This window comes from Sesamum indicum, linkage group LG10 (assembly GCF_026168435.1).
Source record: "Sesamum indicum cultivar Baizhima isolate 11 linkage group LG10, ASM2616843v1, whole genome shotgun sequence".
NCBI classification, from domain to species: Eukaryota; Viridiplantae; Streptophyta; class Magnoliopsida; order Lamiales; family Pedaliaceae; genus Sesamum; species Sesamum indicum.
In genome coordinates this window covers 17,639,794-17,656,010 of record NC_142666.1, presented here as the reverse complement: position 1 = coordinate 17,656,010, position 16,217 = coordinate 17,639,794, and the positions used below count along the sequence as shown (strand labels likewise).

The window sequence follows — 16,217 nt, the reverse complement described above, 5'->3', positions numbered from 1 at the left end:
CTTCTGTTAATTGTAAATTAGGAACCACTGGAGTACTACATGGTTTAGCGCCCAAGTTTCCACACTCTGACAATAAACCAAGCACATACTCCCTCTGGGATAGGAAGATTCCTTTCTAACTCGTACTAACTTCAACTCCCAAGAAATACTTTTACATCCCCAAGTCTTTGGTATGGAACTGAGTATGACGGAAGAACTTCAAAGACAAGATTCCTCTAGAATAACTACCTGTGATTACAATATCATCCACATATATACAACTAACAAAAAAATACCTTTATCACATTGTCTATAGAAAACAGAATGACGTGACTTGCTCTTCTGCATCCCAAACTTCATAATAGCCTAGCTAAATTTTTCAAACCAAGCCCGAGGACTCTGTTTCAAGTCATATAGAGATTTTTGCAGATGATAGACTTTCCCATACTCCCCCTGAGCAACAAAACCATGTGGTTGCTCTATATATACTTCCTCCTGAAGATCCGCGTGAAGAAAGGCATTCTTTATGTCTAACTGATTCAAAGGCCAGTCATAACTTGCTACAAGGGAGATAGATATCGTGAGAGAAGCAAGTTTAGCAATAGGGGAAAGTATCATGATAGTCCATTCCAACAGTCTGAGAATAAGTCGAGCTTTCAATTGAGAAATGGAGCCATCAGGATTAATTTTGATGGTAAATACCCATTTCATCCAATTGCTTGTTTACCTACATATAAGGTAACCAAAGTCCATGTACCATTAAACATCTAGAGCATTCATTTTCTCGATCATAGCATTCCGCCATCAGGGATGAGCTAATGCCTCTCGAACAGTTTTAGATGTAGACAGTGTCTAGGGATGTAAGAAAATTACAAGTGGGAGACAAATGATTGTAGGAAACAAACTGAGAGTTTGGATAAGTGCATGCACGTTTACCTAGAAACATACACTTCAAGGACTTAGGATCAAGTTTTGTAACTTGAGGATGAACATCCCGAAGGAAACAAGTACAACCGAATATCTTTGGTTATACAGGAAACAATTGTTTATTTGGAAATAGAGTGCCACAAGGATTATTACTAGATAAAATTGAGGAAGGCATACGATTGATTAGAAAACAAGCAGTAGACACAACATCAGCCCAGAAGCATTTAGGAACCTGCATTTGAAATAATAAAGCTCTAGAAGTTTCAAGAAGATGTCTATTCTTTCTTTTAGCAGCACCATTCTGAGAAATGGATGTCAATATAAGAAGTCTGATAGAGAATACGGTGCTCAAGCATGTATTTTTGAAAATTTCCTGAAACATATTCTTTTGCATTATCACTTCTTAAAATTTGTACAGGTTTACCAAATTGAGTTTCAATTTCAGCACAAAAGGAAGAAAAAAATGAGAAAATAATTTTGAGTGATTTTCATCAAATAAAGCCATGTCATTTCTAGAATAATCATCAATATAAGTAACAAAATATTTAAAACCAATTTTAGAGGTAATTGGACAAAGACCCCAAACATCATAATAAACTAACTCAAAGGGAGCAGTAGCTCGCTTATTGACTCTAAGACTAGAACAAAGACGATGGTGTTTAGCAAACTGACAGGACTAACAATCTAATGAATTAATGCTTAAAAATTGGGCACAAAGTTTCTTTAACATAGAAAATGAAGGATGACCCAATCGACAATGTGCGTCAAAAGGAGAAACTATTTTGGCACAGGCTATACACCCTGGTTTGTGTGTATTAAGAATATAGAGACCATCAGACTCGTGTCCCTTGCCAATAATCTTCTTTGTCACGAGATCCTGAAATAACCAGGAAAAAAATAAGAGACAACAATTAAGGGCACAAGTTTGCTGATAGAAATCACATTAAAAGATAGTTGTGTTAGACTTAGAACATATAATAAATAGAGAGATGATGTGGGATCAGTGGTTCCAGACCCAAACCCAATAACACTGGATGTTGAACTATCAGCTAAAGTAACAGGAGTGACAGATTTATGTGGCTGAAAGTTAGAAAGTAAATTGGGATTACATGTCATGTGATCTGTAGCACCAGAATCAATGACCCATTTTGAAGAAGAAGAAACAAGACATCTATTGGTTTTACTTGTCCCGACAAGAGCAGTAACATGAACAGATGGTTGTTTCACTGTTTGTTGAAGCTGAATCAATCTGGCGTACTCATTTTGCACTTATTGTAACAGACTTTTCAGAGGTCTCATAACTAGATGCAACATGGGCAGACTCAGTTTTCTTATATTGCAGCTTCCGACAATCCCGCTTGATATGACCTGGTTTGTGAAATTAGCGACATACAATTTCTTCTTGCTTCTTGTCCACGGTTTCCAGTATTGTTATCAGAGTTGTAGGACCCGACTCCATGCTCGTACTGTTGCCACCACTCTTTTAGTGTTGTCTTCCTGAGATAGATGTGGTAGTACGGCTAATAAGAACACTGTTAGGCTGAGTTGGCAACGTATTCTCTATATGGAGAACCCTCCGAAAAACATCTTCTAGATAGAAAATTTCTTAAGTGGAAAGAATTTGGGATTTGGCAGTCTCAAATTCAGACGGAAGATCGGCTAGAAAACTCATAACAATTCATAACAACCATCAGTACTGAAGGGAAGCAACATAATGAGCTCTTCATATGTTTTCTTGAATTCCATAAAATAACTAGACTTATCTCCTTTATTTGCCCTGTAAAAATCCTTGCAAACATCATAGATACCAGAGAAATTTCCTTTTGTAGAACAGAAAATAGTTTTACTGTCTTACAATGAGTAACCAAACCAACCACCTCACTATCAATAGAGTTACGAATTTGTATACAAGCAAGCATCCTCACCCAAGGTAATCTAGAGGTGATCTGTAGGAGGATCTTTAGTCACATGACCATCCATAGAAATACTGAGCAGATATAATTCAATGGTACGGTTCCAATCAAGAAAAATAATTCCATTTAATTTATGTTCTATGACTCTTGAAACCAGCGGAACAGAAACAACTCCAGTCTTTTTGTTAGACATAATTGCTAACAAGATAACAGATTACCCACATGAGAACCAAACTTGTCGTAGTCAAGTCCCACACCTATATCTATGTTGACCAAAAACAGGTATGCAAATAGCATTGAGAAACGAGCCATTGGGTTCTGACCAATTGGCACGTCGTATCTCCCTGAGTTGGCGGTGTCTATAGACGTCCAAAGTCTGCACCTTAAATATTGGCGCAGCCTCCCTCACAGCCACCAACCTAGAATTTTCCCACCTAAAAGAAAAATTTTATGAATCAAACCACTCTGGTACCATGTAAGTCGAGAAGTGGAGAATGAGTTTTCAATCATGAGGGTATATATACAAGTACAAAAATCCTATAATAGGAAACAAAATATCCTATAGTAATTACAATAAATCAGCTCTCTAATTTGTATTATTTAGCCTACAAATCAGCCTATATATAATCTGTAACAATAATTATTATTATTATTACTCCAATTACTATTATTATTATTATTGAGATCGAGCGTGGCCAACACGGTCCATAGAAGTATAAAATCAAACCGGATTACTAAGTTGTCGTTGTTTTTACTAGTCCAAGACCCAAACCCACTCGTAGTCTGCTAATTGCAGTGCGATTTGGGTTGGGCCGGTCAGTTGGGGTGATCAGTCGGTTTTGTTGAACACCCCTAATCAACATCAAAAGTGCAGTTTTGGACGATTTGGCGGTTTTAACACTTATAACAAAAACACGTTAAGATTAACAAAAAGCTAAGAAAATGTAATTGGAATAGTTAAAGTCAAATATACGACAATCTGAAAAACATACATAGCTAAACTCTTTAAGTAACAAAATGTTACAAGTTTCGAAATAATTAAAGTTAAATATACAATAGTTGAAGATATAATACAACTAAAAGTTTTTAAAAACATCTTGAATGCCAAGTGACATTTGATATACCAAATAAATTCTATAGTAGAAAATTAAAACTTAATTTTAGCCAAAAAAATTTGAAAAATCACAAAAATACATATTTAATCAATCGTGCTCATTCAAACCTTGTGAAAATTCCTTTCAAATTAATCATATATATCCATTGAGGTGGCGGATGAGAGAATAGAGAATGGGGGGGGAGGAGGGGACACAAAAGAGAGAAGAGAGAAAGGAGGAGAGGAAAAGAGAGAGAAGATGAAGGAAATTGAAAGAGAAAGAGGAGGAAGGGGGAAATTTTAACAGGCTTGATTTTATAATTTGAATATGAATTCTTCTAAACAATTTTCTCAAGTTATTTTATATATATAATTTTAAAAATAATTATATATTTTACAATACGATTCGGTTTTTATTGGTTTTTTTAGTTATAAATCAAAACCAAACCAATGAGTCCGGTGTGGTTTTATTAAAGATTTAGAATTTCAGTTTGAAAGATAAATCATGTAAAACGATTTGATTCCGGCGGTTCTTAAAGTTTCTTTTGTCACCCCTATCTCTAACCTTAGCTCATTTCATCTTACGAACACCCCAACTTTCTTGGAAGATTTTTATTGTTAAGATTATTGTTCTAAGACTTGCTAATGAGAAATAAAAAATCAATACAGCAGACCATTTTGCAGCTGTATGGCAAGTTCTGCGTATGTCAGCCGCCAACATCTCTTCTAATATAGTTAACTTAAATCAAGATATATGGACAACCACAAGTAACTCTCAACAGATTTCTTTCTTTATACACACACATGATGAAATTCTGAACTGGGGTATAGAAATACGTCCAAACTGAACTTGATGGAACTGTGTTCTGGAGAACTTCCTGCAATATAGGAAAGTTTCTCTAGAAGTCTACTCACATATAAAAAGTTACTCTTTATAGCTAACTTTATGATGCAAGTATCAACACTCTCATTTCAGGATGTATGACATGCTATAACTGTATGATGCATGCAAGCGATCAAATTTCAATTTCAAGAATAAAAGTGAAACATTTTTATTTTTCTTGCCGGGGATGAAAAGACTAATCTGAAAATGTTAAGATTCACTTTCTACTAATTTTCCAAGCATTATACTCAAATTGGATTTTTTGGCGGTTTCTAGAGGTTTTCATAGATTTTTCTGCTTGTATTTATTCATCCGGAGGTACTCTCATGTAGCACACGGGCTTCTAGAAACACAATCTACTTAATCATCTGTATTTATTTATTGGTTTACCAATATATGCTTTCTGGAAGTTGCCTATTCATTCTATTATGGTGTGAATTTTATACTTAACCAGAGATATTGCCGAGGATTCTTGGCTTGCCACAGCTATTCAAGCTTGAAGGGAGCAGCAAAAGCTATTCAGTGTGCTTGCAGAGCAAGTTTGGCTCTCCAAGAACTTCGAAAACTTAAATTGGTGAGAGTTCCTCAACTTGATCGTGTAAAACAAAATTGAACTAAGTTTGCTCCTTCTCCATGTTTGTCCACGTTTCAGAGGGGAGACAATGTTCTCCGGACATAACTGATGAACTAATTATGGAGTTGAACCTTGGATTATTAGTACAAAGATAGGTCAATTCTGTGATGACTGTTATTAGTTTTGTGCTTCTGAAGCTTACTCTAGATAGTTGTAGTTTTTGCGTGTATCTTATGTTACTTTGGTATTCTTTGAATAAAAAGTTCGTGTGCTTCACATCAGAAACTGATCCAGCCCATCTGTGAAGGTGCAATCTACATGTATTAAATAATTAGTTGTGTCATCCTACATACCTAATAAAGTTGTCGGGGATAGTTTCTTATGTATAATTGCTTTTTGTAACAAAGAGTCATTTGCAGAGGTTATTTTTGGTAACTTAGTCATTTGCACAGCTCATACAGAATTGACTGTGTCCAATTTATCACAGGCTGCAAGGGAAACTGGTGCACTCCAAGAAGCTAAAGTCAAGTTGGAAGAGCAAGTCAAGGAATTAACTTCGCAATTGGAGTTGGAGAAACGCATGAGGGTAATATGTTTGCCATTGCCTTAACAATTACTTTTATGTGGGAGTTAGTAAATGATTGGTGGCTCACCTGTATAATGTATGAAAGATCATTATGGTTATCAGCTTTGTCTTGTCCCCTAATTGCTGGTCTCGTTTTCTTAGGTTGAGATAGAGGAAGCCAAAAATCACGAGATCGCAAAATTGCAATCTGCTTTGGAAGAAATGCAAATGCAGTTTCAAGTCTGTTTCATAATCATCAACTACTAGTGCTATTCTGGTGGCCAACGAACTTTAATAAATTGACTGTATCCTATCTGTCTCAGGGTCAGGCTGCTAATGAAACTAGTGAACTACAACAAACCAAAACCAAGTTGGAAAAGCAAATAGAAAAATTAACTTTGCAATTGCAGCTGGAGAAACGCATGAGGGTAATATGTTTGTCCCTTTGCCTTTAACAATTACTTTAATGTGGGAGTAGTACATGTTTGCTCTTAGTCAGCTCTACTTTATTCCCCTAATTAAGGGTTTATTTTTCTTAGGCTGACATTGAGGAAGCCAAAAATTACGAGACCGCAAAATCACAATCTGCTTTGGACGAAATGCAAGTGCAGTTTCGTGAAACCAAAGAACTGCTCATAAAGGAACGTGAATCGGCGAATAAGGTAGCTGAGCAAGTGCTTCGTGCAGAGGGAGTTGCGGATAGGGTAGCGGAGCAAGTATCTCGTGTAGAAGGAGCTGCGGATAGGGTAGCTGAGCAAGTATCTCGTGTAGAAGGAGCTGCGGATAAGGTAGTTGAGCAAGTACCTCGTGCAGAAGCATTTGTGGATAAGGTAGCAGAGCAAGTAACTCGTGCAGAAGGAGCTGCAGATACGGTAGTCGAGCAAGAAACTAATGCAGAAGGAGCTGCCGTCAGGGTAGCTGAGCAAGTACCTCATGCAGAAGGAGCTGCTGTCAGGGTAGCTGAACAAGTACCTCATGCAGAAGGAGCTGTAGCTGGGCAAGTTCCTATGGGACATGAACTATTAAATAAACTAACAGCTGAGAATGAAAAGCTGAAGGTGAGTCATGTTCCAGGTCCGTTTTATTTATATCTTGGTGAAATTTGTTTGCAACTTATGATGGCTTGTGGAAAATTGTAAAATGTTGCTTCAGTTTTTAGTAAATTCTCTGGAAAAGAGAATAGATGAAACGGAGAAGAAGTATGAAGAGACAAACAAGCTCAGTGAGGAACGACTGAAGCAGGCATTAGAGGCTGAGTCAAAAATAATTCAGTTGAAGACTGAAATGCAGAGGTTGTTTTTTTAGTAGATTCTCTTCTCCTGAATTATTATCAGATGCCTGTTACTTATGCCATGTTTTTCTTGTTTCTAATTGTCAACACTAATATTATTCCCTTCGAACTCATGAAATTTGCGAAATTGAACGATCCTACTGACTTGTGCCAACGATAAGTTCCTCTGTAACACTTCAGGCTTGAAGAAAAAATTTCCGACCTGGAAACTACGGACCAGATTCTCCGCCAGCAGGCTTTAATAAATCATCCTGCTGGGAAAGCATCGGGACATTTAGTTCCAACAGCTCAGGTTAGGATTTAATCTGAATTGTAATTTTCAATGGTATGTACTTTTGGTTCTTATCCTTTTGTTTGCCATTTGCAGACAGCGGAGAATGATCAACCTCCTGTAAGTGAACTATACAAATGGCAATTTGGTGTTATTTGTATACTCAGTTATAGCCCATAAAAGTTGCATCAAATCTCAGCTGATCATTTCTAGAAGCTGTTCATACAGGAAGCTCAGAGTGCATCAGTTGCTAAAAGATTTGCTGAATCTGAGAGCATGAGGAAATCTCAAATTGAAAGGCAACGTGTATGTTATTTTTTCCAATTTGTTAAGTTTGCCGTTACTTCCTAGTTGTCCCTTCTTTGGCTATTGATATAAGCTTAGGATGATAGTCAGCCTAAGAATGTCCTCATGCAAGTCTATCTTCAAGTATGAGTTTCCCTAAATTTCATGTCTGCAATATCAGATAGACCCATCCGTGTTGTCTTTGATGGATTCAAGTATTTTGCCCTCGTTCCAGCCCCAACTTGAAAGAATTGAATTAACATCATTGTGTTTTGTTTTTGGTGTTTCAGGAGAATATAGATACTCTCCTTAAGTGCATCACAAAAAATCTTGGGTTCAGTGAAGGAAAACCAGTCGCTGCATTTACCATTTACAAATGCCTTATTCAGTGGAGATCATTTGAAGCTGAAAGAACTAATGTATTTGATCGTCTAATTCAGATTATAGGTTCTGCAATAGAGGTACACACAGTTTGGGACATTTAAGTTCTAATTTTTGTCTAAGCATTCTGCATGTCTTTGATTTGGTTTGTTAGCTTTGACTTTATGATAATAAAGTACTCAACGATTGATATTGAATAGTCTAGTTCCTTGATTATTCATTTGGATTCTGACAATTAACCATAGGGACCAACTGTTGCTAATGTCACTTGCTCCAACAAGAATGGTCCAAAGTACTGCCCCATCTGAAATATAGGCCAATATGTACAATTGGAGAATCCGTTATTTCTCTTTTGAAGATGGGTTTCTTAATATGACCTTGTGGGTGTATTATGATATGGATAATGAACGTTTCTTGGTATAAATTTTGGTGGTATCATTTAAGCGTGACAATGATATATTGATTTTATGCATAACTTTATTAATTCCTGAAGCAATAAACTTTTTTTCCTATGTACCATTGGATTGCGATTTATGTTACTTTTAAGTTTTCCACAAATCCAGTTATATTCATGTATAACATTTTTAGCTTTCCTTCATGCATTTCATATTGTGAGACAAGTAAAAGCTCAAACAATCTCTACTATTGTTCCTAAATATATGCAAATCTCCTAATATAAACCTTCCTTTTCACAGATATGAATCATCCACAACTTGTTGCGAAGATAATCAACTCAAGTCCTAATTAGAGCTTTTGTAAAAAGATCTCCTAGTTGTTCTCCTATTGTCTTCACATATCCTGTAGAGATCAAGTTTTGCTACACCTTTTCACTAACAAGATGACAATAAATTTCGATATGTCTACTTTGTTCATGAAACTATATTAAAGGCGATGTCAAAAGCAGCTTGATTATAAACACCATATCTTTGTTGCGTTGAGACTTTTAAGGTCAATCTCAATTAGGGGCTGAGATATTCACACTATTTCACATATGGATTGTGCCAACACGCAAAACCATATTGTTCTCTTAATCCACCATGGGATAAGAATTCCTCCAACAAGAACACAATACACTATAGTAGACCTTCGCCCAATCTTAGAGCCACCCTAATCCACATCTGAGAAGCATCCAATATTCATATGTTCATGATTCATGTATAATATCCCTTGTCCTGGGGCTCCTCCTTCTAGATCGCAGAAATTTTGTTCTAGCGCAGTCTAATGACTTGTTATTGGGGAGGACATGAATTAGCATGCAACACTAACACAATGTGGAATATCAGGAGTGAGATAGTTCAATTTTCTAACCAGCTCCCTTCACCTCTCAGGATCTTCAAATGATTCGCTGTCTTCTGTAAGCTGCAGATTGTGAGGCATCAGAGCATTACATGATTTAGCTGTCACCTCAACTCCTAAGAAATACTTTGGTACTCCTAGATCCTATAAGGGAACTAGCTCTGAAAGAGGGTCCCCAGAGAATAAATTCTCATTGTATCATTGTTTGTAATGACAATGTCATCCATGTAACAATTAAGAGGATGACTCCACATACGATGGTCACGCTTGCTCTTTCTCAATCCGAAGTTCTCTATTACCTGATTCCAACCCATGCTTGAGGACCTGTTTTAGTTCATATACAGACTTATGAAGGTGGCAAACTTTTCCAAACTCCTCCTAAGCAACAATCTAGGCGGTTGTTCCATATCTACCTCTTCCTATAGATCTCCATGTTAAAAGACCAATCAGTATTATTATCAAGACCTCTTTGATCCGCCTATAACAATCTGATATCCAAAAAAGTTAATGAAAGTAAAATTGTCATCAGTTGATCCAGATATGCCATTTTATAGTGGATTCAACAACTTTGTGTTTTCATTTCTATGTTGATCAACATGGGTTGTTTTGTATCACGTTGCAGGACGAGGCAAACAAGGATTGTATGGTTTACTGGCTTACCAACACATCTATTCTACTATTTCTACTTCAGCGAACTCTAAGAGCTCCTCCAAATTCTCCTCGTTTGCCTCCACAGCCAACCTCATTTTTTGGAAGGATGACCCAAGTATGGAGACCTTGTATTTTTCAGTATAGGAGTGGTCTTTACAATAGTTTCATTGAAGCACGAGTTTGTTTTTGGCATTATTACATAGATTCACATAAGCATGATATTTTTAGGGGTTCCGGTCATTCAATTCTTCTACCAACCTTGCTGTAGCTGGACTTAATGAAGTGCGTCAGGTTGAGGCCAGGTATCCAGCTCTGCTTTTCAAGGAGCAGCTGACTGCTTATGTTGAGAAGATTTATGGAATCGTTCGAGATAATTCAAAGAAGGAAATATCTCCACTGCTTTCTTCGTGTATCCAGGTGGCGTGTCCCGTAATTTGAAAATTTCTTGCAACTGATTTGTTTTTTTTTCTCTTTTTCCTGTCTAATATTGCCATCTACATTTTCTTTGATCTCCATTTTGAGTTTATTATATATGATTTTCAGATTAATATCTCTATCTTTTCTATTTAGATCTTGAAGTTGAATTTCATTTTTATTTAGTTTAAATGGAAGGCATTGAAAAAACTGGTTGACATATGCCGGCTAACAGCATGTTATGAAACAATCAAGAAATTAAACCCTTGTGTACTTTCTTTTCCAATGAATTTGCCTCTTTTGATCTTCTTGAGATTTATTCTAATTTGTGGATTCCATTTTCATATGTTAAATTCTCAGGCATCCAGATCATCTCTAGAAAACTCGTCAGAATCATCTGACAACAGTTCGCTTACTAGTCATTGGCAAAGCATCATTGAGAGCTTAAATGGGCTTCTCAGTACAATGAAAGATAATTTTGTATGTACAACTTAACTATGTTGTACCATTGATGCATGCGCTGCATCTTATCTAAGTTTACTTTTTGCAGGTTCCACTAGTCCTTGTTCAAAAAATCTTCACCGAAATCTTCTCTTATATAAATGTTCAGATCTTTAATAGGTAGCTCTTATTCCTTGTTCTTTTGGTATTTACTCCAGCCTCAGGATTCATAACCTTGTTTTGCTTTCTGCAGCCTTCTCCTCCATAAAGAATGTTGCACCTTTAACAATGGTGAATATGTAAAAGCTGGGTTAGCTGAATTAGAACTTTGGTGCGGAAATGCACAAGAGGTAGGCTTTTGGTTCTACTGGTGAAATATCTTTGTAGATAACATAATCCACTAGATGTTTTTAAGGTTACTTTATCGATTTGCTGTCACTGCCAGTTACAATTGAGTAATTACTTGGCATGTTACAGTATGCAGGCTCATCATTTGATGAATTACAATATGTACAGCAGGCTATAAAACTTCTGGTATGTTCTTGTGTTCTTGTCTGCGCAAACTATTTGTAATAGACTTGGATAATAATATAAATCTAGGAAATTAACTATACTTACTATTGAGGTTCGAACTTATTCATGATGTCTTAAATTGCGCCACTGGGATACAACCAAAAGAAAAAATAGTTGATACTTTTGTTTCAGTTGAAATGTCAACACCTTCAAATTTTGGAGCGTGGTGGGTAAAGTATATTTCAATAGTAGTTAAGCTATATAACTTACCTCATGTGCAGGTTCTACAAAAAAAATCAGAATTAACTTATGATGTTCTTACTACTGAAATGTGCCCGGTAAGTCTTCCTTTATGTAAATGTATTCCTTTTCCTTCAATAGTTATTTATTTATGTGTGTTCATCTTTTTCTTTGTTGCTCTCTGTCCCAGTTTCTTCATTTTTTTTTTATTTTACTAGTAAAATATATACGCATGTCAAAATATTTTTAAAAATAATTAAATCCGTGTAAAAAAGTATTCAATATAAAATTCAATAAATAATGAGGTATTCTCACTCTTGTGATTAAAAATTTTGGACAAAATAAAACTAAAATGTATTAGAGTTATATGAAAATACTTTTAATTACTAAAATTTTTATTGCATAAGTATTTTTTAGGAATAGTTTTATTCATTTGATGCATGAATAAATTACATAACTTTGTTAAAATTGAACTTTGGTTCTTCACTCATACTGCAAATATTTATACACACAAGTATATTACAAAGAGATGAAAATACTACATAAATATGTGTAAATTTGTTTCTTATTTATTTTAATTATCAATTATTTTAATAGTTAATTTTGTATCAACAACATTTTATGCTTTCTTTTAGGCATATTCTGTGCACTTTTGTGGTTGCCTACAAATTATTCAACATTGAAAATTGCACTTTGGTTCTTCATTCATAGTGCAAATATTTATACACATAAGTATATTACAAAGAGATGAAAATACTACATAAGTATGTATAAATTTGTTTGTCTTTTGTCTTTGTTTCAGAATATTCTTATTTATTTTAATTGTCAATTTTTTTAATAGTTAATTTTGTATCAACAACGTTTTATGCATTCTTTAGGCATATTCTATGCACTTTTGTAGTTGCCTACAAAATATGATTGAGAATTTCTAATTTTCTTATCAAGTTTCAAAATAATAAAGTAAAATTATATGCATATAGACATGTCATTTAAGTTTTGTGTTTTTAAATAAAATATTTAGTGGGTAAGGTTATTTACTTAACCTAAATAAGATCGATTACAATAATTTTTTTATATACTTTAAAAATCATGAATAAATATACCTTAGTTCTAATACTACTAAGTTTTATTAATATTCTTGATAAAATATCATATATACTCAGTAACTATAAGTATGTTAAAAATATTGTACAATGTAATATACTTTGCTAATTAATATTTTTTAATAAAATTAACATAATCAATTGTGTTTAACAATATAATGAACCTACTCAATTGCTAATGAAAAGTATCATGGTAAAATTTAAAAATTGGCCGGTTTCTTTCTATTTCTATGTCATATTTCTGTTTTCTATTATCTCAAAATAGGTAGCATTTGTTATACCATTCTTTCAATACAATTGCCACTATTTTCCATCATTCAACATATAAATTTGTTACCAAGTCAATTGCTAAAATAAGTGTCATAGTAAAATATAAAAGTTTAAGGGCCACTTTTTCTTTTTAGTTTCTAAACCTTGTATTTTGTTTCTATTATCTGAAAATACATATCACACTTGGTATACATTCTTTCAATATAAGTACCATTTCTGCTATTTTCATATTTGAATGAATAAATTTGACATGAAGTATGTGGTGCCCACACGATTCTTAAAACAAATAAAATTTATTATAAACCAATACTATTCATTTTATGGATAGAATTGTATATAGAAATTATATTTCCAACATTTACAGCTTATTAATTGAAATAAGTTTTCATTTGCATAACAATTGAGTTAATGGTGCAAAGTCACATTGTCTTTTTTAAAGTACACATTGTAAAGTAAATTGAACTTTACTAATTTCATATCCAAAGAGTTTTTAAAATTCAAATTTTCACTATAATCAATGTTCAACATCCTACAATATGTTAGAATTTAAATAAGATTATATATTATTTTCCATCCACAATTGATACGAAAAGAAGAGACCAAATTATTTTGAAATGTCCACCATATCAATGATATTCATTTATCAAGTGTATTTCAATTAAAATTAAATAAATATTTGTTTTAATAAGTCTTCTTTGAAGTTTTAAAAGTAATTTTCATTTTAAAACTATGCTTTATAATTCTAAATCATGTTTATCTATCTTGATCAAAGTTCATGTTAAGACAAAATTAACTTTTACTTACATTTTTGTTCTTATAGGAAGTTAAGAAACTTAAAACATCCTAGGTGCATTTGTAGTAATAATATTATATGTGTAACACATAATATATATATATATATATAGGTAAATTATACATTCTCATAAAAAGTATTACCTATATACATGCATAAAAAAGGTTTTTAAAAAATCAATAAGAAAATTGAATTGATAAAGTTTAATAAGTTCATAACCAAGTGTTAGTTCATAGTTCAAATTAATGCATTGTATTAAGATAAAATATTATCAAAACCAAAATTAAAGATAATACTAATAATCTTGATTTACCTCATTACCCTTACAAATAATAAACCATAAGGTAAAATTAAAACTAACCCAAATTCAAAAAGACATTGATACTTGTACAAAAGAATAGATAGATTGTTCTCTCTTTCCTTTTTATGCTGGAGGTTGAGGCTGATAACCAAAATCATTTATACTTCCATGAAGGATTAGTTTGAATGTGTTCAATATTCCAATCATTAGCCTTTACGTCTTGCATACTGAAGTACATAAATACTTTGAAAAGTTTTACTTATGCGATATTATCTGTTCACAGAAACTGAGCAGTCAACAACTTTATAGAATGTGTACTCTCTATTCGGATGACAATTCTGGTGCAGAAAGTGTACCTCCAGAGGTAAGTTATCCTTCTTCCTATCTCATCTCTAGTTAGTTTTACGACTTTCAGCATGCACTTAATTCAGGTTGACTGCTACAACAGACTGTTTTAGTTATTTCCTTATATACGCCTCATTTTTATTGCTCCAAACAGGTTATTTCTAGTTTGAAGATACTTACAGGCGAGGACTCTAATGATGCCGGTGGTGAATCATTTGTGTTGGATGACAATGCCGGGTACTGTGATTAGTGTTATAAGATATCAGCTCTTTTTGAAAACATTAAATCAATCAAGCTTTGTTAATGAACAATTTATCATGTTTACTGCAGCATCCCCTTCTCAATCGACGATATATGCAGTTCTCTCCAGGAAACGGATTTCACAGGTGTAAAACCTGCACAAGAGCTTCTCGAAAATCCAGCCTTCGAATTTTTACAGGCATAAGGCTGTGGCTTCCTTGGCATCATTCTTACATCTAATAAATCCTTCATCTCCTGCTAGTACTGTAATGTATATCCACCTTCATTCTTTTGTACAGTTGTGTTCTCGTTAAGATATCTTCGTTGCCTCCCCAAATGGACTAATGCTTAGATGGATTTGTAAAATTCATAGATTTTGGTCTGACAGAGGGGGAAGGGATGAACTTTTTCCACTTAGCTAGTCCCTTACCTTTAGGATTATGTCGTGGCATTATATATATATTTTTTGTAGCAACTATCCACGTTAATAGTCTTAGATGTGAAACTGCTATCGCCTCCCAAGTTTCAGCTGTATGAACGGAATCGTTAACCAGTAGCTGAAAAGGTGGCGCTTGAGTTCTTTATAGTCAAGTTAGGTTACACAAAGATCATTCTATATATTGATGCGGGAGTGAAAGGAGCATTACTTTGTTCAAATTGATCTTTGTTCTAAAGTTAAACAAAGATTTGTTTTGTTTTTCTCCTATTTGCCTTCATAGCAATAGCAGATCATCCAGTTATACTGAATGCACATGCAACTATAGTTCCTCTGCTGGCTTCAGTTTTCCGTATCACTTGCTACTTTGCCTTTTCTGTAATGCTCTTACCTGCACAACAGTCATTAATGGTATTATACGTAGTACTGCTGTATTTGATATACATCTGTATTTTTAATAGCTAGTTCTGTTCTGTGCAGAATTTCCTTTAGTTTGTGTTTCTCTTGCTTGTTCAGGCTTAAACTTGTCGAGCTTGAAACATTAGTCTCGTGCTCAAACTCAATTCAAGCATATCGAGAGTTTGAGCTGAGGTCTTTACCAGAAATTAAAATCTCAGGCTCTCAGCAGAGGTCGATGTCAAAAATCAAAATCTTGAGGAGGTGGATGCAATAACCCAAAAAGTTGTGTTACTTGAATTATTGTTAATCGCATTATAACTAATTATTACCAATACTTTTCTTAGTATAATACTGTGGTATAAAATAAAAATTAGAGTCTTTGAACTTTTACTCTTTATCATTATATTAAAATAAATATAATAATATAAAACTGCTAGTGCTTGCCATTGCAACTGAGAGAACAATGAGAATATAATTACTCCGCTACTATTACTAACAAAATCATAGTAATAATAATAATAATAATTAAAAAAAAAGAATAAAGGATTAGGGCCCAGTTCTATAAGGCCGACTGGACTTTCTTAATTGAGGTAACCTTAGTGGCCCAATGGAC

General features: G+C 34.1%; 1 protein-coding gene across 1 annotated transcript in view; it reads left to right on the top strand.

The window, feature by feature from the left end:
- LOC105172033 (myosin-6) overlaps positions 1-15,669 on the top strand; it is a 32,888-nt gene extending 17,219 nt beyond the window's left edge. Inside the window, exons 22-41 of the mRNA XM_020697447.2 lie at positions 5,250-5,369; positions 5,857-5,955; positions 6,097-6,174; positions 6,258-6,362; positions 6,474-6,992; positions 7,087-7,226; positions 7,406-7,517; positions 7,593-7,616; positions 7,725-7,802; positions 8,072-8,242; positions 10,081-10,224; positions 10,338-10,526; positions 10,884-11,003; positions 11,074-11,144; positions 11,218-11,314; positions 11,442-11,498; positions 11,759-11,815; positions 14,468-14,548; positions 14,684-14,766; positions 14,860-15,669. Coding sequence (XP_020553106.1) covers positions 5,250-5,369; positions 5,857-5,955; positions 6,097-6,174; positions 6,258-6,362; positions 6,474-6,992; positions 7,087-7,226; positions 7,406-7,517; positions 7,593-7,616; positions 7,725-7,802; positions 8,072-8,242; positions 10,081-10,224; positions 10,338-10,526; positions 10,884-11,003; positions 11,074-11,144; positions 11,218-11,314; positions 11,442-11,498; positions 11,759-11,815; positions 14,468-14,548; positions 14,684-14,766; positions 14,860-14,974 — 2,460 coding nt within the window. The 3' untranslated portion in view covers positions 14,975-15,669. The remainder of the gene's footprint in view (positions 1-5,249; positions 5,370-5,856; positions 5,956-6,096; positions 6,175-6,257; positions 6,363-6,473; positions 6,993-7,086; positions 7,227-7,405; positions 7,518-7,592; positions 7,617-7,724; positions 7,803-8,071; positions 8,243-10,080; positions 10,225-10,337; positions 10,527-10,883; positions 11,004-11,073; positions 11,145-11,217; positions 11,315-11,441; positions 11,499-11,758; positions 11,816-14,467; positions 14,549-14,683; positions 14,767-14,859) is intronic.
- Positions 15,670-16,217: the final 548 nt, after the last annotated feature.